This window comes from Magnolia sinica, chromosome 10, assembly GCF_029962835.1.
Source record: "Magnolia sinica isolate HGM2019 chromosome 10, MsV1, whole genome shotgun sequence".
NCBI classification, from domain to species: Eukaryota; Viridiplantae; Streptophyta; class Magnoliopsida; order Magnoliales; family Magnoliaceae; genus Magnolia; species Magnolia sinica.
The window spans coordinates 17,856,740-17,883,963 of NC_080582.1; the positions used below are offsets into that span (position 1 = coordinate 17,856,740).

Below are 27,224 nucleotides of genomic sequence, written 5' to 3' on the forward strand. Positions count from 1 at the left end.
GCATGAGATGCCTAATTCGATTGTAAGTGACAGAGACCCTACCTTTACTAGTCAATTTTGGCACGAATTATTTAAGTTACAGGGTACGACGCTTAAATTTAGCTCTGCCTACCATCATCAGACGGATGGTCAAACGGAGGTAGTGAATAAAAGTGTGGAACATTATTTGAGGTGTTTTTCACGTGACAAACCGCGGGAGTGGTCTACATGGTTGCCTACGGCGGAATGGTGGTATAATACGAATATGCATGCCTCAACAAAGCTTACTCCGTTTGAAGTGGTTTACGGGTACTCACCGCCAGCCTTGTTGGCACATACCCCAGGAATAGCTTCAGTGCAGTCAGTTGAAGAAGCACTTCGATCTCGGGATTTAGTATTGCGACGCTTGCGGGAAAATCTGCACATTGCCCAGGAAAGGATGGAAAAATTTGCAGATCTTAAGCGAACTGAGCGAAGTTTTGAAGTGGGTGATATGGTTTACCTGTGCCTTCAGCCATATAAACAGCAATCAGTTGTTCAACGCCGATATTTGAAACTTTCTGCCAGATTTTTCGGACCCTTTAAGATTTTGGAGCGGATTGGCAGTGTAGCTTATCGTTTGGATCTTCCTCCTGATTCTCTCGTGCATCCCGTGTTCCATGTGTCTTGTTTGAAAAAGAAACTAGGGCATAAAAATGTGTTGTGCCCTACACTTCCTCCATGCGACACCAGTAGCGCTTTCAAAGCAGAACCTGAAGCAATTTTACAGCGCCGAATGCGCAAGAAGGGCAGTACGGCAGTGAGCGAGTTACTGGTCCAGTGGAAGGGGCTTGGAGTTGAAGATGCTTCGTGGGTGGAGTACGAGAAGCTGTCCAAAGAATTTCCAGACCTTGAGGGCAAGGTCTTCTAATGGGGGAGGGTTTGTTATGGGCCTCTAGGCCTTCTGATTTGGTTATTGGGTTATGTTTGAATAAGTCTGCATAGTATTGTTAGCAGTCCGAGTCTTAGGCAATATTGTTAGTAGTCAAAGTCTGTTGGGATGAGTAGGAGACGTGCTGAGGTATGGGATTGTTAGTTGCTTAAAGTTAGCAAGTATTACGGGTGTTGTTAGTCGTCAGAGTCTATTTATATTCTCTTTTTTAATGCAAAGCATCAGAGTATTTTTCCAGAAACTTTTGTGTTGGAGGATTTAGCCCCCTCGAAGTGGCTGATTATCTATTTCACTTTATCACACGCCTTACAGATCTGATGTTGTACTATCATTTAAAAAAAAAAAAACAAAATCCCTCTCTCTGGTTCAGATAGGTACATCAGCGTGCAGACAGGTACTATTGGTCATCTCTTTCAACCGTACATTTTTTTGTTGGAGTAGTGATTGATACATCTGCTGTACCATATGTTATGATACAACCATTTTCTTGCCAACGTTTCATGTATGTAGAATATCCCATCCGTACAAAAGGTGGGCCAGAGTATGATGTTCACGTCATACGAACATCAGGCCAATCCACTCGTTGGTGGGCCACACCAGAACCCTATTTCATGCTATCGGCTGTCCTCCGATATTGACGTTGTGGATCGGCTTGATTTTCGTATCAGGTGGTCATCATGGTACGGATACCATATTCTACATATGAGAGACGTTGTCAGGGAAAGTGATTGTATCATCAAGTATGATACAGCTGCACACGTTTGTTGATTATAGACTATTGGTCATCTCTTTCAATTTTTGAGTTTGGGGGATTGGTACATATCTTTTCGGAATTATAAATGTCCCGAACCTCATCAAATGTTAGTTTGCAGTGGCTCAGGATTCTGTACATGGGTTCCATGCTTATTAATCTAGACCTTTGATCTGATGGCTGCAACTGTTGATTGATGGTACCTAAAGGTTTCCCAGATTAGAAGTTCTGAATGCTTCAGTCGTTGGCCTATTTTCAGAATTCAGATGAATATGGGTGGTTCCCATATTCTGTCTTACCTGTCTATTTATAGGCCACTGATCTAGGGTTAGGATATTCCAATTTTGAGGATTTTTCAGGCATTCCCATCCAGGTGGGGCTCATCATATAAAAGGTCTGGATTATTCAACCATGGGTGCCCATGTATGAAGTCCTGCAATGGAGAAAACTATTTGTTTCCCTAGGTCCTGAATTCTCTAATTTCCTTATTCGTTGAGTTCTCATCATTGGAAATAGGCACGGCATGCAGCATTTACTCGTGTTTGTGCATGATCAGCAATGGTTCTCATAGGAATGCAGCATTTGCTTTATAGGAATGAAGACAGGCTTCAGTGATAGCAGAATGTCATGTAGGTTGTTTATGCCTACCATATTACTCGTGTTTGTGCATGATCAGCAATGGTTCTCATAGGAATGCAGCATTTGCTTTATAGGAATGAAGACAGGCTTCAGTGATAGCAGAATGTCATGTAGGTTGTTTATGCTTACCGTAACCTAATGGTCCAGTTTTTCATGAGCCATAGAAGCACCCATCAGAGTTAGTTCCAGTTTTTTTAATGAATCCCCTTCAACAGGTACAATTCAATCTCCAGCTATCAGAGAAGGAACGGGTTGATAGGGCAAATGTTATCCTTCCATTTGAACACCAAGGTATGCATACTGTAATTGCTGAACTTTGATTGTTAAAAAATACTGATTGGCGTTCATTAAATTAGAAATATTGTCTTTATTCCTAATTTTATTATCAATTTTTATTTTTGCTTTAACAACAGTTTAGCCTTTTTCTGTTTATTCGATATTTTCATTCTTATCACTTCACATGAAAAAGTTTATAAATGATATCAAGGCCTTGGTGTTACTACACTAGTTGATGCATTACTCCAGCTATTGGGGCATTCCCAATTGTTACTTGGGACAAAATCCTTGATAATATATTAAAAGTAATGATCTGTTTTCGAGCCAATATCATGACATAAATCCCAATAACTGATGCTAGGGTGTGAAGTGCAAAACATTTTCTTTGGAGGTTTGACACCTGCAGTTTCTGACAAATAGTTTTGCACAAAGGGCAGATATTTTTCAGTGGCAGTGACTTCACTAGTCTGTTACTGAATATGCACTCACATGCAATTTGGGGACCAACCACGGTTCCAAAAAATCTTGGAGTCATTTCAAAAATTGGTGGCCGAGTCTACTTGACTTGGTTGAATTTCGAGTTAAATCTCCATGCTGATTCAGTTCAACCAATTTAAATTGGAACAGAGGGATATTTTGGATTTCTTTTTCTTTTGTTTGATGGGCAACCGACATTCTATAAAAACTAAAAAAGGGAAAAGTATCATTGCATGATTAGGAGTCATAACTCAAAGTACGTAAATAACTATTGTTGCGTTTGGCGCATGGAGTTTGTAGATAACTGTGGCATGGAAAATAAATTGTGTTGTTGAAAATTATATATTTTGCAGTGACTTCCCTAAATCTGGAATTCAGGCTCGTGTTTCATTTGAAAGAAAGAGCTCTTCAAATTGACATGAGTATCGTTTCCCGGTTTTGGGAAATTTCCTACAAGTAGAAATCCCAACAATCACTTATTCTTTCTCGTGGCTGAGTCCAAAAACACCTGAAGGGAGACTTTTTTGGAGATTATGCTTGCCACGTTATGATCGATTTGGACCAAGCGCAATGAGAGATGTTTCTAGAATTGCAAATAATCTCATGATGAGGTGTTCCGGAAAGCACAAGACATACATACATACCATGATGTAAGATACTTCAGAATGGATGCCTCATCCATGTCATACCCGTACGTGTTCCATACTCACAAATTAAGCATAGAATTACAAGATATACATACATACCATTTCTATGCATTCATCCATACTAATAATCTAATACAACCATGATATAAGATACTGTAAAATATGCCTCATCCATGACATGCCCATGTTCAGTAAACAGACATTACGATAGAATCACAATATATATACATACACACATACATACATTCCTCATCCATGACATTCCCATGTTACTTAGATATTAACTTGAAGAACATCAAATTTGCTGTTTTGTGTGTCTATTCAGCTGGGAAGTCTGTCGCGTGTTTTGTATGATGCAGTTGAATTGAACTCTTTTTGTTGGAGAATTTTCTTGGCTGGCCTAAATTCTTCTAAAGGGACCAAAATGAGCTAGATAAGTTGCAGAGTCTGCTCTAGTCTGCTCTTCAGAATTTTCTTGCTCTAAATCACTTCTTTTGAATTTCCCAATCTCTTATAATTTTGGTCTGCTCTTCAGATCTGATAAACTGCCTTTTGTAACCCTTCTATGTCAGAGATGCCATGCTTTTTTGGTATTACAGTGGATTTAAACTTGAGATCTGGAACTCTGGTAAATCATTTTGAAGGGTCCTTGTGAAAATCTTCATTTCGTTTTTATTAGTCATTTTACATTTAGTTTTGCCCCATTGTCATGAATATTGTCAGCACATCCTTTCAATCGATCTGCTCTGGTGTAGAAAGCTAAGGATAAGGGATTTCTTTTTGGGAAAAAGCTATGACTGGAGTCTTGACATCCCTTGATGGGTGCTTTTTCATTACTCCTATGTGGATTGCAAACAAATGTTCCACAGAAACAATTGAGACCTAAACTTTAGCTGTCAATTGCTTTTTCCTTCCCGCTTGGCAGCTGTAAGTCATATACCAAAAACTACAAGGAGACCATTTTCCCACTTGATTCCCTTCCCTTTCAGTTATGTTCTTTACAACTTCTGTTATCACGTCTCTATGAAACCTTTGCACAAGTTCTTGGATGTAAATTTTTACATGTGTTATTCCACACCATCATATATTATTACTTAATCAGTGATATCGTAAAGATCGCAAAATTTTTTGATTTTTTTTTATACGCTTCCCTCTCAATTTGGTTTTATTCTGAATATAGGGCACACGGGATGGTAAGGCAAGCTAAATGTGAGAAGAGTAAAAAGGTCAATCGTACATCATACCAAACGTTCTCCATTCTGAATTAATCCATCTGATTTCGGACTGTACCCATTCGAATGGCCCACTCTCATTAACCTTGTTGATTCTACATAAGCCAAGAGGTCCACTTGGTGTAAAAAATAAATGCGAGTAGAGAATTATAGGTGATGTTTGCTTGGCACAGTTGTTTGAAATGGCAAACAGGCTTAGCATGCATTGCATGGTATTACATAACTCTAGTTTGGATATAAAACATAGCTGGGCTGGGAGTGATGCTCTGAGAAACCGTTTCCATATGCTCATGATTAGCTTGAAGATAACAATTTTGACATATTGCATGCAGGAGCTAATCAATGAGGCAATCAATTTTAAGGTGCAAGTATGGCAGTGGGTGTGGGTGGCATGTTTTAAGACTCAGATTTCAATGGCTACTGTTTACCGAAGATCAGTGTCCGACCCTCTGAATTTCAGGGTAAATGGATACCACAAGATGTTGTGAGGTTGGATTGATATCAAATGTTGGTCATATGGTTCTAATGCTCAGTTATTCTCATTGGCAGATTGACCCACGCCACCGTTACGGACATAATCTCCATTTCTATTACGATAGCTGGCTCCATTGCGAGAGTAGGCAACCGTTCTTCTACTGGTAAGTTGAACATCCTTCCCTTGTGATGAATTTATCTACACGTGTGTGTGTGTGTGTGTGTGTGTGTCTATATATATATATAGACACACACACATATGTATATGTATATGTATATATATGTATATGCCAGTACCGATTAGAACTTAGAAACACAGATTCATGGAACAGAACTTTGAAATTGCAGGTTGGATGTGGGAGAGGGGAAGGAGGTCAATCTGGTGGATCAATGCCCACGATCAAAGCTTCAACAACAGTGCATCAAATATCTTGGCCCGGTGAGCATTTCTCTTCTTGAAGTCCAACCTGTTAGTGTAACTCACGTGTAAGGTGGCCCACACATATGTTTGTGTTTCACGATCACAGTAGAGGAATCATTACTGTTCATTGGATTCCTTGGAAGTTAACACAACCTACTCATGATGTAAGAGGAAACAATTTTTCTTGGATAGAATGTACTATTGAATCGGATCTGAGTTTCTCAATATGTTAAGGTTTTGGCACTGTCAGGGGCTAAAACTTACTAGCTTTTGATTCCCGTTGCAGAAAGAAAGGGAGATTTATGAAGTTGAAGTGGAGGATGGGAAATTCTTCTACAAGCAGAGTGGGAAGCTCCTCGATACATCTGAAGGACCAAAAAATTCTAAGTGGATCTTTGTTCTAAGCACATCCAAGAGCTTATATGTTGGGCAGGTGAATTTCCTTTCATGCAACCCAAGCAAATTACATTTGCATATGTCAGCTCGTCATAAACTCACTTCATTTGTTTTGCTTCCCACTTCTTGCAGAAGAAAAAAGGCACATTTCAGCATTCAAGTTTTTTGGCGGGAGGTGCTACGTCTGCTGCTGGCAGATTAGTCATAGAAAATGGCATCCTAAAGGTAAAATTCCAATTCCATTTTCAGATTTCCAATAGCTTTATAGGTTGGATATATCATATGATCAAAAGAACACTTTTTTCCTGATCCATCTACAAAGGGATCCACCTTCCAGCAAAATATACAATTGATCTGATGGGTGCCATCATCAGATGGGCCATATCCAAGAATCATCCACATCAAATGATATTTCCTATCCAATTGAAATGGAAAGTTCCTGCGAATGTTTAGGATCATCCAATGGGGAAGATTTTTGGCATGTCTCATCTACTGCAGGGCTAATCCTTTGAACGAGCTGGAACACCCAAAGGTGGGCCATGCATTTTTCGTTTGTTGGGTTAAGCAGATCCTCAGTAGAACATTGAAATTTCCTCAACAGGTAGAGGATGGTTATTAACAAGAATGCGTATTTCACTTGTTTGGTGCAGGCTGTCTGGCCACACAGCGGGCATTATCGACCAACTGAAGAAAATTTTCAGGAATTGGTGACCTTTCTCAAGGAACACGATGTGGATCTCACTGATGTCAAGGTTATAATCTTAACTTAGCCATCTACATTCTTACAGTTGTGCTGCGTATAAGGGTAGCTTTGTCGGTCATGTGCAAGTGATATGTACGCAGGGGCATTTTAGTTATTAATATTTAAAATGGTATATGTAGACCCGCAAACTAATCTGATTTTCTGCTTCCATGAAATACAGAATAGCCCAACAGACGAAGACGATGAATCTTGGAGCAAGCATGGGAGCCACATTGAGACCACGGGGTTTGGAAGTGCCGAACAAGGGTACAAAGCAACGATCACATAGGAAGTTCACAGCCATTGGGCAGTATGGTGCTTTTTCAAGAGACCAGGATGGTCAAGTCTTCGGTAATTTCTTCCCTCAGTTTTATTTAGAACCGCCTCATTACTTTCTACTTTGGTAGTTTATAATCTTTCTATATTTGCTTTCATGGTACCAGGCAGAAAGTTAAATGGGTTTGCTGCTATGGGAGATGAGAAGGCTTTAGTTGCTGTCCAGAGCCATGAATCTTTGGAAGTTTCCCCTCGCCTTCAATTGTCTTCAAGAAAAATGTGTATCTGATAATTAAAGATGACTGCTTAAATGCTTAATTATAATGTATTAGAAAAACATACGGTTGTAACCCGACATGATATAAAGGTTTGGAACATCGATCAAGTGCTTGATACACTATATCGTTGAAATAAACAAAAGAAATCCACTTATTCATTAAGACGGCCGTGTGAAATTAATGGGAGAATCATAAAATATCTCAGCCGAATGTGTGGAAAATCGTGCTCTATACGCATTCTTTGAAAGCGGCAGTTGTACGCATGGAACACATGAAAATCCTAGACTTTCCAATACAGTCACCACTGACAGTGAGATGTAGAATGCAGGGTTCAATTGAATTTTATGTAGTGATTGTTGAAAATAAGACACGGTATGTACGTTCAGTTGATATTTTCAATTCCCATTATTGACAGAAACATGGATGTATCAAGAGACAGCTGTATTGATTTCGACGTCCATTGTTGACAATGGAATAGAGCAAGAAACAGTAAAAATGGCTAGTTTGAAGGTTGAAGATTCCTCCTTAACATGATCAAGGAGAAGGAGAGAAATCAATAAGCAAGTATCTATTGCAGGCTTCATTTCAGGGTGCAAACTACACATAAAATTTCGTTCTACAAGTGGTGCCCAAAACGGTTCTAAACTGTTCCTAATTATCTGTGATGCCTCATTTAGGAACGGTTTAAAACCGTTCCTAAATGAGGATTTTGGTATTCAAGGAAAATTTACTCGAAGACAACTAAACAATGCAATGCGCAGAGATTCAACTAGTCTTCCAGATGTGGACTTCCTAGTGCAATTACTGACAATAAAAAGGGCAGTTACTAACGGAACTGCGGCAGCAGTCCATGTTTAACCAAGGCCAAAGTTAGAATGGCTACGGTCATTCTATAAAGGAAAGTGCAGCATTTGTCATGCGTCGTATAATACATTTGAAGAAAGAGTGGTCTGTACCAAAAAAAAAAAAAAGTAGAAAGATTGCTTCTATTTCAACTCGTAAGAGTATTACATGAAAACATGCATACACGATCACAAATCAAACATTACACAAAATGCTAGTGAAAACTACCGAAGGTAGAATGTCCCAAAATGGCACAAGGTAACAAATCAGAATTTTGTTAGGAAAACATACATAGATACATCCTCATGCTACAATTTGGAATGTCATCCAAATCTGCATGTACCAATCACCGAAGAATTTGCAGACCCAGTGGCCAGCTTCTCTATCAGGCCATCTAGGAACGTTAAATCAACAGTTTGGATTGCAAAACTAGAGGACCCACGTGCACAAGTTGAAGTTGAAAGACTTGTGTTTTATTGAAACTCTCTGTTCCAAGTTGTACACTAAAACTTCTTTTTAGGCACAATATATATAATGCTCGATTGAAAGAAGTGGGGATTTTTGTCATTGGCCCAGCAATGTTACAGGTAGGACCCACTGTTCATATAGCTACGATCACCTGACCACTGATTTTTAAGTAATGACCCCACAATTTAGATGGTATGGATTGATATGCATCTAGGTTATCTGTACATGGATGTGTGGAAATTTTAAATGATACATTTAAGAAAGTGCATGGCTCTACTCTGCAGAGACTGCCCATGAAGAAACTCAAGAAAGGGTAAAATGTGGCAATACCGAGTGTCCAGTCAGGATGGATTTGGCCCATCCATGGTGACATGAGCAGTTCTGGATTGCCACACACATAGAGATTGATTGGGTGAATGGTTGAAGTCTCATACTGTAAGTGCCGATATTTCGAGTTCATTCATCAGGCATACATTTACCTCAATCCAGACAGACCCAGTTAATTTGTAGGAACCCCTGTAGATGAAGCACAGGTGGAAATCATTAGTAAAAAATCAATGTCCAGATTATTTGGAATTATTTATAGATTGTCCAATCAGTACTGATTTTGGGCTACGATGTTCCAGTGGGACCATGATTCATCCATATTGCCATAAATTAGATAAACGATTTCCCAAACTATCCTTTTAATAGCACATAAAGCTTTCAAGATATTGTAGCTAACTTGTTGAGTGTATTTCTCCCTCAGGGGAGACCCGAATTTTCTGAAAAGAGAAATGTGTATATACAGGCTTTTGTGAAACCCTAAACAAGTAAGACGAGTAAAGGCCCACCCACCAGGGGTTGCATGATGTAGGCCCCAAACTCGCCCATGTCCAACAAATAGGAGGTAGCCCAAAAATGAGACTTGTTGAATGAAACTAAAATTTAATTCTTATACCACATTCATTGAATTAGGATGATTGTCTATTTCCCATACCATAGTTTGTTTAAGTCCATTGATGAAGTAAGTTATTACGATTATTTTTTATATATCAAGATTTGGGGGCATAATTTGGACAGTTCAATCAAAGTTACATGTGTGCCACGATGGTATTTTTAATGCCTGTGCATCAACCATTCCACTCAAGCAGAGTATCAAAATTTGCTCCTCAGAGACGAGTCAACTCAGTTGTACTGATGGTTAGATTAGCTTGGATCAGATAGCTCACTGGAACGGGTCTGCTTTTCTTTTTTTCTTTTTTTTTTTTTAGGAAAAAGAAAAAAGGCTTCATTGATAAGAGAACCGCACTGTAAGATATATGGGTGGGCACCTAAAAAAAAACTAAAAATACCAGATCTCACCTATCGAATCGATTCTGAAAACGAAAAGAGGAGTAAAAAAAGAAGGGGCAACAAAAACAGGAGAATCCATGAACGCCCTGTCGGAGCAGCAGCCCTGTAGCCAGTCAGCATACACCCGCATTAATAACCCAACAGCCATCATCCATATTATAGAAGAAATAACAAGCAGATGATACTCTCATCCAGTCTGAAATCTGTAAAACAGAAGATGCTTGCTGCGACCTAAGGAGTGCAGCAACGCTGGATAGACAGGTTGGCCCAGAAGACTCTAGATCACAAGTGGGCAGTGGGATTAGAAGGGATTAGGTGGGTTGGGATTAATATGTGCCAATTCCACTCCATGTCTGGGAAGGATGGAAAAGCTTGGAATTAGATTAGATGGAATTGCATTGGGTCCCGTGCTAATTTCACTCAATGTTAGCAAGTTATGTAGGTCCCACCATGATGTGTGGGCTATATCCACTGTCCACCCATTTTTCAAGATTATTTTAGAGCACGAGCCAAAAAATCAGGTAAATCTAAAGCTCATGTGGATCCCACCATAGAAAGCAACGGGGATTGAATACTTATCATTGAAAAATTCTTTGGGGCCACATAAGTTTTGGATCTACCTCATTTTTAGGCCCATGTTATAAAATGAGGTTACAAAACAAATGAACAGTTTAGATATAACACGTGTGTTATTCTCTGTAATTTGAAATGATGGTAGGTATTTCTATTCAATGTACCACCGTGTTACCAACAAAGACGGGCATTAATCTTATTCCATGGCAACAGGGGACAATCCCTGCTATGGGTAATAATTACGTTTTTTGAATCCCATCCCACCTAATCCCTTCTAATCCCACCGCCCAAACACGCCCTGAAAGTAAAAAATGAAACTTACCAAAAAGAATAATCCTTGATTGGTTGTCCAAGGCATGTAGCCATACGCATGTGAAATGGATAACAGGATACGCATGTGAAATGATCGTTGGAAGCTATCATGTACGTTTAAGCTATCATGCACGTTTAGCGATCGGGCTGAACTTGTGTGATTTTTGTCCTCCATTGAATCATCATTCATCTGCCTTACATCAGTGTATGTGCTGCTCAACAAGAGAGTATAGACGCCATGATGGAAGAGGCCAAGCCACCATTCACCGATGACGTCATGATCTCAGCCCTCCCTCTAAGGTTCCGGATGCCACTCGTCACCTCATACTCAGGCTCTGAGGACCCCACTAAGCATTTGGAATCTTTCATAGCGTGGATGGAGCTGCAGTCGGCATCTAGGCCAATTATGTACCACCCTTTTGCCCTAGCTTTAACAGGGGTGCGCGGAGCTGGTACAGGCAGCTGAAGCCAAAGTCAATTAGTTCATCTTCCGACCTTAGCAAGGCGTTCATGACGTAGTTCATTGTTGGGAAGGAATAGAGGAAATCATCCACCCACTTGCTCATTATTAAGCAGAAAGAATGAGAAGCATTAAAGGATTACATTGTGCGGTTCAATGGAGAGACAATATAGGAGGACGACTGCTAAGGGCCTGTTTGTTAAGTCTGAAAATTAACACTTACAGTGGACTTAAGAAAATGCTCCCTATCAAGAGTTGTTTGTTAACCCGAATTCAAAAAGCGCTAAGTGATTTTCTGCGATATTTCATTGGATTCTTTCCGTGATAGTAATCTGGCAACTTAATGGTGAATGCAGAATGCGCTCCATAAATTTTCTATTAAAATAATTTTTGCTTCTAAAATTACCCCGTTACTACTAAAATTTTTTCTCTTTTAGATTGTTTGCATGATAGAAAACTAAATTTTAACATGCTAAACTTATTTATGCCCCATTATGATTTATGTGCTTGATCCACACCGTCCATCAACTTTTTTAGATCATTCTAGAGCATGAACCCAAAAATGAGGTACATGTAAAACTCAAGTGGGCCACACCATAAAAACCAATGGAAATTGAATAAAACTCAAGTCGACCATTAAAAACCTTACGGGGCTATAAAAGTTTTGGATCAAATTTTTTTTTCCCTTCATCTACCCCGTATATCAATAGATTGGATGTCAAATAAACAGTACAGTGGGCCTTAGGAGAATTTTAACGGTGGATATCCAATCACTATTGTTTTCTTATGGTGTGGGCCACTTGAGATTTACATCCCTCTCATTTTTGCTATAAAGCCCTAAAATGATCAATAAAAATGGATGAACGGAATGGATGGGCCCACGGGCACTGACTACCAGCCACAGGTTTGGTGGCAAGGGGAGTAGGTAAATGTCGTGGGAAGAGACCGCCTACTCTCCTCGAGCTCAAAGTTGTGCGAACGGTTCAAAGGAGATCAAAGTCACATGGGCCCACAATGATGTATTTATTATATCCACACTGTTCATCCATTTTTCGAGATCATTTTAGAGCATTAGCCAAAAAATAATCATATCCAAAGCTCAAATGGACCTCACCAAAATAACAGCTGGATAATGATTTTTACCGTTAAAAAATTTGTAAGGCCCACCATAATGTTTATTTTCCATCCAATCTGTTTATAAGGTCATAAATACCTACATGAATAGGAAAAAAAAATTTCATATTGATTCGAAACTTCTGTGACCCCAAAAGGATTTCAATGGTAGACGTTCAATCTCCCACTGATTTTTGTAGTGTTGTACCTTGATGTTTAGATCTGCCCTATTTTTTTTGCTCAAACCTTAAGACGAGCTCAAAAAATGGATGGACGGTTTGGATATAAACATACCTCATGGTGTGACCCACAGAACTTGCTGACGTCCAGCCAATCCGCTTCCATCCAGATCCGACGCGGATTAGCTACTGACAGAATCGCTACAGAAGTGATGTCGCTAAGTTATGTGGGACCCACCATGATGTATGTGTTGTATCCACCCCATCCATCTATTTGGTGATATAAATTTAGGGTATCAGCCAAATAACGAGTCAGATCCAAAGCTCGAGTGGACCCCACAACAGAAAATAGTGGAGAGTGCCGTCCACCATTAGAAATTTCTAAGGGCCACAAAAGTTTTTGATCAAGCTAAATTGGCGTTTTACCTTCTTTCGTATCTGTCTTAACTTTTGAACACGTTGGATCTCAGATAAACATCATAGTAGACCTTTTTAAGGTTTCAAAAGAGGGCAACACTCTTCCCACTGTTTTATGTGGTGGGGTCCACTCCAGATTTGGATCTGACTCATTCTTTGTCTCGTAACCTAAAATAATATCTCAAAATGGATGGATGGTTTGGATACTGTACATACATCATGATGAATCCCACATAACTTGGTGACGTCACTTGAGTAGCCAGTCTCGCTTTCGGTATCTAATCCACCGCCTCCTGTGAAAGAACTTACTGCAAAAGATTCGATTTGAGCCACTGCGAAGTTTGTGAGAAAGCCCGTCCGTCCATCCATTTTTCAGGCTCATTTTAGGACATGTGACCAAAAATAAGATGTATCCAACACTTAAATGAGCCATACAATAAGAAATAGTGGGGATTTTGTGACCACTCCTTGAAACATTTATATGGCCACAAAAGTTTTTTATCGGTTTAAGTTTACCCTGTCACTTCATCTCAGTGGCATCTCAGTCAAAATGACCTTATAAAATGTTTGGATGGAATATAAACATTAAGGTGGAGTCTAAGAAGGTTTCAACAGTAGGCATTTCTTTCCTGTTTTCATCTTTTCATCTTGTATGGCCTATTTGAGTTTTTGATACTCTTCAATTTGGTCGAATGTCCTAAAATGAGCTCGAAAAATGGATAGACATGTTGGATTTCTCACAAACATCACAGTGGGGCCCACCCAGAATCCTTGTGCTGGAGCTTCATGTGAGAAATCCACCCTCCCATCGGTTTTGTGAGTTTATTTCAGGACATGGGACCAAAATTGAGGTGGATCCAATAATCAAGTGGGCCGAAAAAGTGAAGATTGAATGTCCTGATTTGAAATATTTGTGGGGCAACAATCAACATAAAGAATTTATCTGTTTTTTTTTTTTTAATGAATAATGATATTTTAATTTTGTATTAAGTGCTTTAGTTTATTTGAATTAAATAGAATAATTTTATTTTCATTTAATAAAAAATAATTTCTTTATAATGTAAAACATTTCCAAACAGGAAACAAGGTTTAACATATTTCAGACATTTCATGTGTTTATTAACAAACAGGTTGTTTCAAATTCAGTAATTAATTTTTAGACTTCAACGATAATTACTAAACAAGTTTTTTGACTTCAGATTTTAGATTCAGCCTTCAAATTTCAGATTCGGGATTCAGATTTCAGATTCAGGGTTTAGACTTCAGATTTAACAGACGAGGCCTCAAACCCCATCTCCTTCATATTATCATCTGTACCATCGGTACCATTGCGCCGCTCATCAAGGCCACGCCTTCTGTAGATAAGCACTTAATCCACACCAATAAATCTTAACTAATAGTTATGTTTCTTTTCTTTTTCTTTCCCATATTTTTCTTAATTAGCAGTTTGTGAATTGAAACATTACTTTGTCACCAGGGGCGGAGACCGACGTCGCGCGATGACCAAACCCTCCGCCCCCTCCGACTGTCCTGCGGCCTCTAATGATGCATCCGCCCCGTTGGATCATCATACAGCCTCCAATAACACATCCCTAGCGTAATCCATGTTGTGATCACCAAAGCCTTTTGGTTGTATGCAAAATTCAATTCATCGTATGTAATCTTTCCATGATCCATTTCTTTCTATCAAACCTTACCTTTCCTTTTAAGTTTGGGATTCTTACTATAGCTATTGCATCAATGGCCATGAAGCTCTCTTGATCCTGACCATTCGTGGTGGAGACCAAGAAATCCTCACAATGGTTTGGTAAATAAGATGTTTAAAATAAATTTTAATATTATCCGTATTTTTTTTAAAAAAAGTATTTATTTTCTAAAGTTAATTTTCAACAATACAAATGGAAGGATTGATGTGGATTAAGGCCTGTTTGGGGGCCTAGATTTGGAATACTTATGTTGTGTTTGGTACCTGGATTTAGAATTCCTATAATCCAAAAGTAGTTGTGCATGGTATATTTATACAAGGATTTGAATTTAATTATTAAATTAACTTTCCTATCTTTAATTAGTATACATATGTAATATTTGACACAATAGTTATAATAAGCTTGTTGAAATACATACTTTGCCCAAAAATGATGAAATTCCAAGTCTTAGGTGGACCACAAGCACAGGATCACATCCGAGTAACTAACCAACAAATTTTAAGTGTTGATTTACATGGACAATGTTTGGATGGCGCATATTATCTTATTAAAGTAATTATAGTAATGTAATTGATAATCTAATTGTTTTGGGATATTATCAGTGGGTAGAGCTACGCATTGGACCGAGCCGGATCAGATTGGGTCCAACTCGACTCGGTTCGAAATCTACATGGCCTAACCTGAACTCAATTCGATTTGAGACCGAGTCCTAGTCATCACCGATCCGAACCACTATTGGCCTGGTCCGATCCGAGTCTGACTCGGTTAGGGAAACCGAGTCGGATCGGGTTAGGTACGGTTCAGATCGAATCCTCTGTTTTAATGGTAGACATTCAACCCCACTACTTTTTTGCATCGTGGTCCACTTGATCTTTAGATTTGTCTTATTTTTCGACTAAGCCTTAAGACAAGCCCGCCAAATGGATGGACGGTTTGGATATAACATATACATCATGATGGGACCCACAAAACTTGCTAACGTCAAATCATTGCTGCCTATGCATTGGTACACCTGCTAACCATTGCCTGATAGAGTGTGTAAGCCCTGTATCCTAGACCGTACCGTTTCGTAGACTTCCGCGGTCTTCCCGGTCGAATTCCGGCAATATTCACAAATTAATCCAGACCATTCATTATGTGTGTCCCACTTGGATGAGGGGTCAAACCAAGTTTCAGATGCATCCAAATTTTAGGTGGGCCCTACCAAGTGCTTTTATATGTTTTAGGAATGTCTTCACATGATTTTAGATGGTATGGCCCACCTGAGTTCCACATACGGATGATTTTTGCGATCTCCCATAATTTAAAGGGGACCCATCAAATGCATGGTGTTGATGTTCGACATGCATCATGATGGGGCCCACACAGCTCGACCTCATGGGAAGTTCCCATGAGTTCGACTGCATAGAACTCTCTCTCTCTCTCTCTCTCTCTCTCTCTCTCTCTCTCTCTGTGTGTGTGTGTGTGCGCGCGCGCGTGTGTGTGTGTCAGAGCTCAGTGCTCAATGTGCACCTTGAGCCATGAGCTAAGAGAGGGATTGACTACTCCCTTGGCACCGGCCCATGGTTGATGGTTGGTGCTCTGTGGACCCACCATGATGTATTTATTTCATCAATGTCATCCATCTATTTTCTTGGATCATTTTATGGTATTATACCAAAAATGAGGTATATCCCGATCTCAAGTGGACAACATTACAGGAAATAATGTTGAATGAACATTGTGCAGATCGGGTTTCGGATCGGATCGGTCCGGATTGACTACAATCCGATTTCGATGCAAAAAACTATTGGATCTAAATGGCCCTACTCGATTGCACCGATCCAGGCAGTCAGTTCGGTTTGGATCAGGTGGGATCTGGTCAGATCCACCGGATTGGATCAGACATGCGTAGCTCTATCGGTGGGCCATGTGCCGAATATATTAATAGTCTAGTGACATACATGTTACACATGCAACTCTTAAAATGATTTTAGATGTAATCCTAAGTACCACTTTGGATTTCAAACCCCTTTGAGGTGAAATTCCCAATTACTTTATGGTGCCAAACATATATATAAAGGGATTTAAAATCCCATCAAATCCCTCTAAATCTATGGTCCCAACCGTTCCCTTTATTGTTTTAAAATTAAAGATCGACAATTAGAGTGATGGCTCCAAGTATACAAAATGGGATTGGCATCTAGGGAAAAATGCACGAGGAAATACTAGAAAAGCTCAAGAAGATTCCACAGCCTTGAAGAGCATACAACCAAAGCAATTCCCAATCCACCTGATAATTAAATCTACTTTAATTTTTCATTAATGCCCTAAAATTATTTAGAAAAACAAATGGACAGCGTGGATACAGAACACACAAGTTAAGGTGGGCACCATAGTAAGTGTCGCACTATCTTGGGTGAAGCCGGGGTCGCTCCTGTTGTGCAGCACATTACATGTTAGGGGAAGAAAAATCTGAAGTGTTGACATGTTGAACTTATGTATGCTTCTTTACAATGCATATATATTAGATCCTTCCGTACCATTTTATGAAATGAGACAAAAAAATTCCAGGGTAGATCCAATGCTTAAGTGAGCCACACTATAGAAATAGTGGGAATTGGACACGTATGCTTACTTTTGAAATTTCTTTGAGGCCACGGGATGCTTTGATGAAGCTGATATATATGTTTTCCCTTTATATATATATATATGTTCGTGTGTCCTTACGAAGAGGTTAGGTGGCAATTTAACCTAACAGTGGGCCTTAGGAAGGTTTCAATAGTAGTGATTAAATATCCGCTACTTTCTTTGATATAATCCACTTGAGCTTTAGATGTGCCTTACTTTTGAGCACCTGATCTCTAAATTTTAAGATGGTAGGTGTGGATCTAGAACATAAATCAGGAGGCGGATTTCCTGAGAAAGCCAAGTTCCTGCCTTGATGCAAGGTGGGTTCACCATGATGTTTATTAGAAATTCAACCAGTCCATCCGTTTTTGAGCCCATTTTGGTACATGCGGCCAAAAATGAGGCGGATCCCAAACTCATATGGGTCATAAACAGTGGGGAAAGGAATGACTACTGTTGAAACCTTTCTAGGCTCCACCTTGATGTTTATATTCCATCCAAACCGTTTATTAGGTCATTTTCACTGGGATGAACTGAAAATACCAAAAATTAAACCAATACAAAACTTTGGTGGCCATATAAATGTTTCAACAGTGGTCACTAAATCCTGACCGTTTCCTCTCGTGTGGCCCATTTGAGTTTTGGATACACCTTATTTTTCGCAGCATGTCCTAAAATGAGCTCTAAAAACGTATGGAAGGAATGGCTTTCTAAAATATCACAGTGGGCCTCACCCAGATTCCTTGCGCAGGAAATTCCTAAATCCGCGTCCAGCTGGAGAGCCTTTCGCAGAAAATCTGCGTCCTTTTATTGTTAGCTGAAGAGAGGAAATCTGCGTCCTTATCTTGTTGGCTGGAGTCACTGGCCGATGACGCGGACCAATGAGAAGCGACGGCAATGAATTTTGCTGTGCATTCACCACGGACGACCTGCAATCAAAAGTTTGCCTTGTATGAGCGTCATAACCGGTCCACCCTCAGGGCACGTTTTGCCGTATTAGGGTGGATGGCATGGATTTCAAGGTAATGATGGTGTTGTCCGTGGATTGTCTTAAGATCCATGGAATTGCTATATCCCGGGATTGCTATATCGAGTTTGTTAGGCATGCCAGGCCAATCCCGGGATTAAACCTTCTCATCCCTTCCAATGCCTCGAACCAAACACGTCCCAGGCAAATTTGAACGGATTAGGGTGGATTGGATGGGATTTAAAGGTAAAGATGGTGTTGTCAGTGATTGTCTTAAGATCCATGGGATTGCTATATCCCGGGATCAGGTCACCCAGTCTGTTTGGCACGTAGGCCAATCCCAGGATTTAACTTCCAATCGCTTCCAATACCATCCAATCCCTTCCAATCCGCCCAGCCAAACGTTTGATCTCAAATAAACATCATGGTAGACCTTAGGAAAGTTTTAAGGGTGGATGTCACTCTCCCCACTGTTTTCTATGGTGGGGTCCACTCTAGCCTTGGATCTGACTCATTCTTTGGATCATGACCTAGAATGATCTCTCCAAATATATGAATGGTATGGATACAACACATACATCATGATAGGCCCACAGAACTTGGTGACGTCACTTCAGTAGTGAGTCTCGCTACTCAACCTGCCAGTAGCTAATCCGCGTCCGGTTGCAACCAAAGGATCAAATCAAATGGGCCCATGTAATCCAATCGGCCCACCGTGATGTATGTGTTTCATTCATGCCGTCCATTTATTTTTCTAGATCATTTTATTGCATGAGAAAAAAAAAGTGAGTTATATCACAATGTCAAGTGGACCACATTACAGGAAACAGTGTTGAATAAACGTTGACCATTAAAAATGTTTTGGGGGCATAAAATTTTTGGATCAAGCTGATATTTATTGTTTTGCTTCATCTGGGTCTTTATGACCTAATCAAAAGATTGGATGTCAAACAAACAGTACAGTGGGCCTTAGGAGGATTTTAGTGGTGGATATCCAATCATTATTGTTTTTCTGTGGTGTGATCCACCTGAGATTTATATCCCTCTAATTTTTGGTAGCAAGCCCTAAAATCATGTTTAAAAATGGATGAACGAAATGGATGAAACACATACATCATGGTGGGCCCACAGAGCACCGACCACCAGCCCTGGGGTTGTGCCAGTAGCTAATCCGCGTCCGGTTGAAACCAAAGGTTCAAATCAAGTGGGCCCATGTAATCCAATCGAGTAGATATGCGTCTGATCACCACAGCTGGACTTGATCCGCACCCTTCTGGGTCTAGTCACATCATATACGGTGGAAAATGAAAATTCATACATGACATTTCAACAAAAAAACATAAATGCCATTGACTTGACAGGAAAACTGACGCAAGGATGAACGTGGTGAGGTTGAACACCGTCTTTCTCAAAGTTAGCTACTCCGAATCCACGGAGCTTCTCTGGACTCCTCACAGACACTTCTCGAATCATGAGGAAAGAAAAGCAGAAAATAGAAATAAATTCTAATAAATTAGAAATTTATTAATTGATGAATAAAAACGAGTTCACAACTCTTTAAATATGTCTACCAAGCAATGGGAAATAAATTAGAAGCAAACTACAACTCAAACTCTTAGAATCCGCGACTTACTATAAATAGTAAACTTACTATTTATAGACGGTCGTGATGTCTACTAGTGCGCAAGGTTTTCGGCCAAAATAGTAAGTGTCCTATTTGGCTTCACCAAACCGTTCCCCTAATTATTCTAAGCTCTTTTCATGTTGGACGCAACTCCTAGAGCCTGACGGATGAAGAGTTATAATCAAATTAAAACTTACTATTTATAGTAAAAACGAAATTAAAACAAGGAAATTACCGTCAATCCAGAGGTTTTTCGCAATTTCAGGTTGCGCAACCCAGCGTAGCTGGGTTGGTTCGAGTAGATATGCGTCTGATCACCACAGCTGGATTTGATCCGCACCCTACTGGGTCTAACATAGCCACATCATATAAGGTGTAAATGAAACTTCATACACGATATTTCAACAAAAAAACATAAATGCCATTGACTTGACCGAGGACACCAAGAGCCCAACGCACAGAAAAATTGTCCCGATGCAACCAAATGTTCAAATCACGTGGGCCATGTAATCAAATCAAGTAAACCTACGTCTGATCACCACCATTCATCCCTGATCCCCCATGCTATAAAAGCACAAAGCCTGGCCATTCCCGAACGCGGATTGCGTCCTACCCCCGCCCGGACAGTAATCCGTCCGGGCAGGGCTATTTGGGGCCAGCCGTGATGTAAGTGTTTTTATCCATGATGTTCATCGCTTTTCTCGTGTCATTTTAAGGTATCATCCTAAAAACGAAGCAGATCCACACCTCCAGTGGACCACACCAAAGGAACCTGCATTAACAATGACACCCACCGTTGAAACCTTTCTAAGGGCAACTGTTATGTTTTTTAACCATAAAAGCTATTCATAAGGTCATGTAGGCTTGGATGAAGTGAAAACACAAATATCGGTTTGATCCGAAACTTCTACAGCTCCCAAGAAAATTTTAATGGTGAAAGTTCAATCCCTACTTTGTGGTCCACTTAAGCCCTTTACTTAGCTCATGTTTTGGCTCATATCTTAAAATGATCCGAGAAAAACAATGAACGGCGTGGATAAAACACTTACATAACGTTGGGCCCGGATGGATGGGACACAATCCGCGTCCGTCATTCCCATAGCTCCATAAGGTATGATTTCGCCATGCAGTACTCATTCTCTCTAGCCCGTCTGGGAAACGGATTGGCTACTGCCCGTGATACCAGCCAATGGCTGATGGTAGGTGCTCTGTGGGCCCCACCATGATGTGTATTTTTCATCCATGTCGTCCATCTATTTTTATAAATCATTTTATGGTACGAGACCAAAAATGGGGTATATCCCAATCTCAAGTGGGCCACATTACAGGAAACAGTGTTGAATGAACGTCGACCATTAAAAAATTTTTCGGGCCATAAAAGTTTTGGATCAATCTGATCTTTGTTTTTTTTTTTTTTTCCCTTCATCTAGGCCTGTATGACCTAATCAACAGATTGGATGTCAAATAAAAAGTATGGTGGGCCTTAGGAGGATTTAAATGGTGGATATCCAATCATTATTGTTTTCCTGTGGTGTGGTCCACCTGAGATTTATATCCCTCTAATTTTGGTATAAAGGCCTGAAATGATCTATAAAAATGGATGAACGGAATGGATGAAACACATACATCATGGTGAGGCCCATAGAGCACCGACCACCAGCCCCGGGGCTGGTGGCTTGGAGTAGCCAATCCGTTTCCGCTTCTAAACATTCGTGTGGTCCACTGCAGCCTTGCATCTCCATCTGTATGTGGATGAGCGGGCACCTGTGAGGGCTTAATCTCCGTCTGTAGGTCGATGAGCGGGACGAAGAAAATGCAAATGGAATCCCTCGTCTTAACAACAGACAGGGACATGGAGGAAGAAGGAATGAGACTTCGCCTGTTTCCCAGGCGTCTTGCTGAATACCGCCTTATAACCATGGTTATGGCGGTTCGTTGCAAATCGACTGTCTAAACATGCGCGTGGGTTACGGGGATGGGATCGCGTGATCCCATCCCTCCTAATCCCGTTCAATCCGGCCGGCCAAACAGGCCCTTAGAGCATCTTCCCGAAAGACCAATAGTTTGGATCTTCCAACCACGGCCCCAGCTGTATGGACTGAGGCACCTGGACACTTACACCCTCTTGTTTTATTCTTAATGTAAGTTATGCTTCGAATGCCTTTGGAGATTTAAGCAAGCAAATTCAAGCATGTAATTATCAAAGTTTTTAATCACGGATTGATTTCCAGGCTCTTTCTTTCATATGATAGACTGTGACAACACACACATATGAAGCAACTGGACGGATACGGAGAATGGTAACATGGGATTCGATCACCTTTCGATGGTTTCTTTCCTCACTTCCTTTTGTAATGAAGGTTGGCTCAAGAAAAATTGACGGTCTGGTCAGGTGGATGTGGGAAGCATTAAACATAATTTAATCCTCTCAGCGATCAACCACAAAGCTTTCAAAGGCCTTTCCCTGGCATCTCTGTGGCACATGGAGTGAAATTTCGTGGTCCAAGCCAATGTCTCTTGGAGATGTTCCTAGACGGCCTGGTAGAGAAGCTGGCCACTAGTGGATGACATTCCAATTTGTAGCATGAGGATGTATCTATGTATGTTTTCCTATCAAAATGAATTTTGATTTGTAATTACCTTGTGCCATATTTTAGGACATGCATGCTAGATTCAGTAGTTTTCACTAGCATTTTGTGTAATGTTTGATTTGTGATAGTGTTTGCATGTTTTCATGTAAAGGAAAAGGTTCTATACGGTCGAGCTCATGGGAACTCCCCATGAGGTCGAGCTGTGTGGCCCTACCATGATGAGTGCGGAACATCTACCTGATCAGTCAGATGAACCATTCCATGGTGGCCCAGGGCTTAAAAATCAAGTCAATGCGTGACTTGTGTGGCCGCACCACATACAAAAGTTTAGAGGGGTTACCCTCCATTAAAACATTCATAAGCATTTTTTTTGGGCCCACCGAGATGTGGTTCACAAATCCAGCCCATCCATTATGTGTTTCCCACTTGGATGAGAGGTCAGACCAAGTTTAAGATGCATCCAAATTTCCGGTGGGCCCCACCAAGTACTTTTATATCTTTAAGGCATGTTTTCACATGATTTTAGATGGTATGGCCCACCGTAGTTCTTTATACGGCTAATTTTTGGGATATCCCATAATTTAAAGGGGACCCATCAAATGCACGGTGTTGATGTTCGATGTACATCATGGTGGGGCCCACACAGCTCAACCTCATGTGGAGTTCCCATGAGCTCGACCGTGTAGAACTTTTTCCCTTCATGTAATACTCTTGAGAGTTGAAATAGAAGCAATCTTTCATTTTTTTTTTAGAGACCACTCTTTTCTCTAATGTATTATACAATGCCTGATAAAGAGTTTCTACAGTGTATTTTAGGTTTTTAGTTTGGACAAGTGGAGCCCAATCCCACCGTTGATGACAAATGTTGCCTTGTCCCATATAGAAAGATCATAGCCGTTCTAAATTTAGCCATTCTAATTGTACTAGGTAGTTCACATTTGGAAGACTATTTGAATAGGAGGTGCATTGCATGGACCTTTCAGACTATTGCCCATTAAATCAACAGTTTGGATTGCAGAACTAGAGGACCCACGTGCACAAGTTGAAAGACGTGTTTTGTTGAAACTCTCTGTTCCAAGTTGTACACGAACACTGCTTTTTAGGCACATAATATATAATGCTTAATGCTTGATTGAAAGAAGTTGGGATTTTTGTGATTGGCCCAGCAATGTTACAGGTAGGACCCACCGGTTGTCTGTACAGGGTGTGTGGAAATAATTAAATGATACATTTCATGACCCGTCTTCCTTCTAGACAGTGACGGTAAGGATACATTACTTGGAGCAGCTGAACGTGCATACACGTCACATGGGCCCGCAGTTCATAGACTCTCAGACTTCTTTTGAGAAAAAAAAAAAACAACAAATTCGATAAATGGGTATGTCGCTAAAAGTATTGGCGGCACTAGGTAACTTCTAACGGCGCCTTTTTGAGCGCCGATAGCTGTCTGTTTTTTCGACGCGAAAAAGCACCGGTAAAAATGGTTTGTGGACACTTTTTCTTGCGAAAAAGCGCCGAAAGATTTCTACACAAGCGCCGATAGAAGCCTTTGTATGGATTTGTGAGGCCCTAGCATGCCAGTAATTTTTTATTATTATATATAATTCAATCAAAACCTATATTTTTTAAATATTTGAAACATAAAAATGATGCAATACAAATAAAATTGAATATTAAACAAAATTTATATTACCACACAATAAAAAAAAATATTACAATAAATGGTCTTCAATGTAAATAAATAAATAAAAACAAATCCTCTATATGGTCTTACTCCTAGCACGAGTGGCGTCAAAAGGCTGAAGTGATTTGAACTCTGGATTGCTCCACTTGTATGCAACGAGAAGAGTGGATCACCCACCATTAGCCCTTTGAAAATTACTCCTATGATAGCCAGAACCAGGCTAGTCCTTAGCTGCTCCATGGAAGTTGGGTTTTCGGCGCTTTACGTGGCTTCCCATCAATGGCATAACCATGGTTACAATGTTACTCTACTTATAGTATGGGGTCTATAAAAGAAAAAAAAATTCATTAAAAATTGTCTTGGGAAAAGAGAACAAGATAAATACAGATCTACATAATTTTCAAAAGACCCAAAAAGAAAAAATAAAAAAAAGAAAGATTACCTTGGATTGTGAAAAAGACCCACTTTGTTTGCATACAAAGGGCTTATACTTGTGATTTGATCCATCTGCTTCCACTTTTGTACCAGAAAAGATGAACAAAACCATCAAAGCAGCTCCCACCAATTTCACTAAAGGGCTAAAAGCTTTCCACCAAAGAACCAAATGGTTCTAAGTCATTCAAATAGTATTAGAATTACATGATGTTAGGCTGGTCGAAAAATAAATTTATTAGACTTTCAACTGGAGCCAATTTAATGATGTTCTTACATTGTTTTACACCCCCAAAAGCATAGGGCTGACACCATTTTCCCTCACAAAGATTTAATCTACCGAGCATGTATTGAAGTTAGGTTGACACTTCTCATTTACGAAAATAAAAACAGATGGAAGGAAAAGGAAACATATTCAACATCACTGCATCAATCAATACATGGTAAACAAGGATTTCAAGTGATTAATGTCAAACAGTAAGCCCCAAGCTCATGTTCCAACTGCTGCATGGCGGCAAGGTTCTACCTGATCCTTGCATCAAGTCTACAAATCTGCAGGAATTTCAATTTACTACAACTGAATATCAAAAAAATGAAATGAAGAATGTAGAGAAAGTTTCTTCTTCTTCTTCCTTTTCTTTTGCGTTGTCTTGAATACACTAAGTAATGTTGTCTTGGAGTAGCTAACTATTCTGTTTGTTGTCGTTAAATACCTAAAATGGGGAATGAGTAAAACTCAATTGGGGCACATGTGACATATGTGGGAAACTTCAGCAAAGCTTGGAAATTTGTGCGCATTTATTGCTTTCACTAGTTAAGACCAATCATTGTTTCTGCTAAGACCTGTCCTCGTACAAAAGATCATTATACATTAGGCAATAAGAAATTCTGAAAAGCAAGAACAATGTTAAAAAATTTGAATGAATTTACTATCTTGACATAGGGGAAGTCACTGTCAATACCAATTGTAGTTGCCAACACCACAGACTGTGTTTAGGTCATGGAAGAAGCCAGTTGTAGCTACACAAAGTAACTGAGGACTAGACTAAAAGTAGCTCTGGTCTCGTGACTATTTGAAAAGCCAAAACCTGTAAAAGGCCTATACCTAAACAGAGGACAGATATATAGCTAAACTCACTTGGCCACTCAGAACAGTGGTAACCGCTGCACAAGAGCCAGAACCGCGACTAAAGATTTGCAGCAACTTCAGCGGATTGGAAATTAAAAACAGAGTAAAAAGCTTGTGCAAAGGAATGGCGAAAACACCAAGTTCTTTGATCAGCAGTTACTCCCCTATACAGAGTAAAAACAGAAAATATCAGATTCTCACCCTGCACAAAAAGAAAAGAAAATATCAGATTCTTGCCCTGCACAAAAAGATGAGACCTGGATATGTGGAGCCACAGGAAACTATGTAAAGAACAAAACAGTGAAATTCAAGTAAGCTAACATGTTCAAGGTCTGTAAGATCTGGAAATCTACCTAACGAAAGCGGAATAAAAAATACTCGAGCATAATATTACTTCTCTGAAGATTAATAGGATCAGAACGAATATTTGCTATTTCAATAATTCTAGCATTTTGGCATACGGAGCTGAATAAACTGTGAAATCTTTCTATCTAGCCGCCTTATCTTTCTTGTTTGCATTTCAAGTAAAAAGTTTGGATGGGCCAACAGCGCAAGCAGTGAGTATGATACTACTTAGTAAAGCAGTAGCAGCAACACTGCACAAAAACCTCAACTACAGAGTAACTCATCAATACTCTGCTTTATGATTGATAATATCACCACTTTCCGTCATCTAGTGCTGCTCCCACTTTGTCAAAGCTTGAAATCTCATGCAGTGGAGGGCTAGATTCAGGTGGTGACTCATCCACCATAAAAATCATATGCGTACATGAAAATCCAGACTTTCCAATCCATCGGCCCCAATGTGTATGGAGCATAGCCAGAAAATTGACTATCTTAACTAAGCAATTTAGACTGCTGAATTGGGATAGTTCACCATTTTATTTTTAACCATCCACTTGATAGTCACTAATCGGATGGTTAGGGATGGTTTGATCAGTATAACTTTTGTGGAATGCTCAATCCACAGTGGGGCCAAGATTTTAATACAATGGGATGCTGCACATGTACAACTCTTGTGAATTACTGACCACCATTTCGAAAATGTGGTCAACTATAACTGCAGTCCTGTCCTTTTTATAATGTACGAACTAAAACATTCATATCACATGGAGGAGCAGAGAGTTATGGAACTAACGCCCACCTCCAAATCTATTCCTTCATCAACTGAACCATCAGATAAATAATTTATTCCACAAAATTGCTGGTTATTCCACATCAGTAAAGGCCTGGAATATGTGTATATGGAACAGACAAATGTT

At 39.8% G+C, this 27,224-nt stretch overlaps 2 protein-coding genes across 3 annotated transcripts in view; both read left to right on the forward strand.

Moving 5' to 3' along the window:
* Positions 1-27,224, forward strand: part of LOC131258102 (putative disease resistance protein At1g50180) — a 75,465-nt gene that overhangs the window by 15,215 nt on the left and 33,026 nt on the right. The window lies entirely within an intron of this gene.
* LOC131217407 (IQ domain-containing protein IQM2-like) lies at positions 5,398-7,515 on the forward strand. The gene is made up of 7 exons (XM_058212326.1): positions 5,398-5,570; positions 5,755-5,845; positions 6,114-6,260; positions 6,356-6,448; positions 6,874-6,975; positions 7,147-7,316; positions 7,409-7,515. The coding sequence occupies exons 1-6, from the start codon at positions 5,398-5,400 to the stop codon at positions 7,252-7,254; spliced, it is 714 nt and encodes a 237-aa protein (XP_058068309.1). The 3' UTR covers positions 7,255-7,316; positions 7,409-7,515.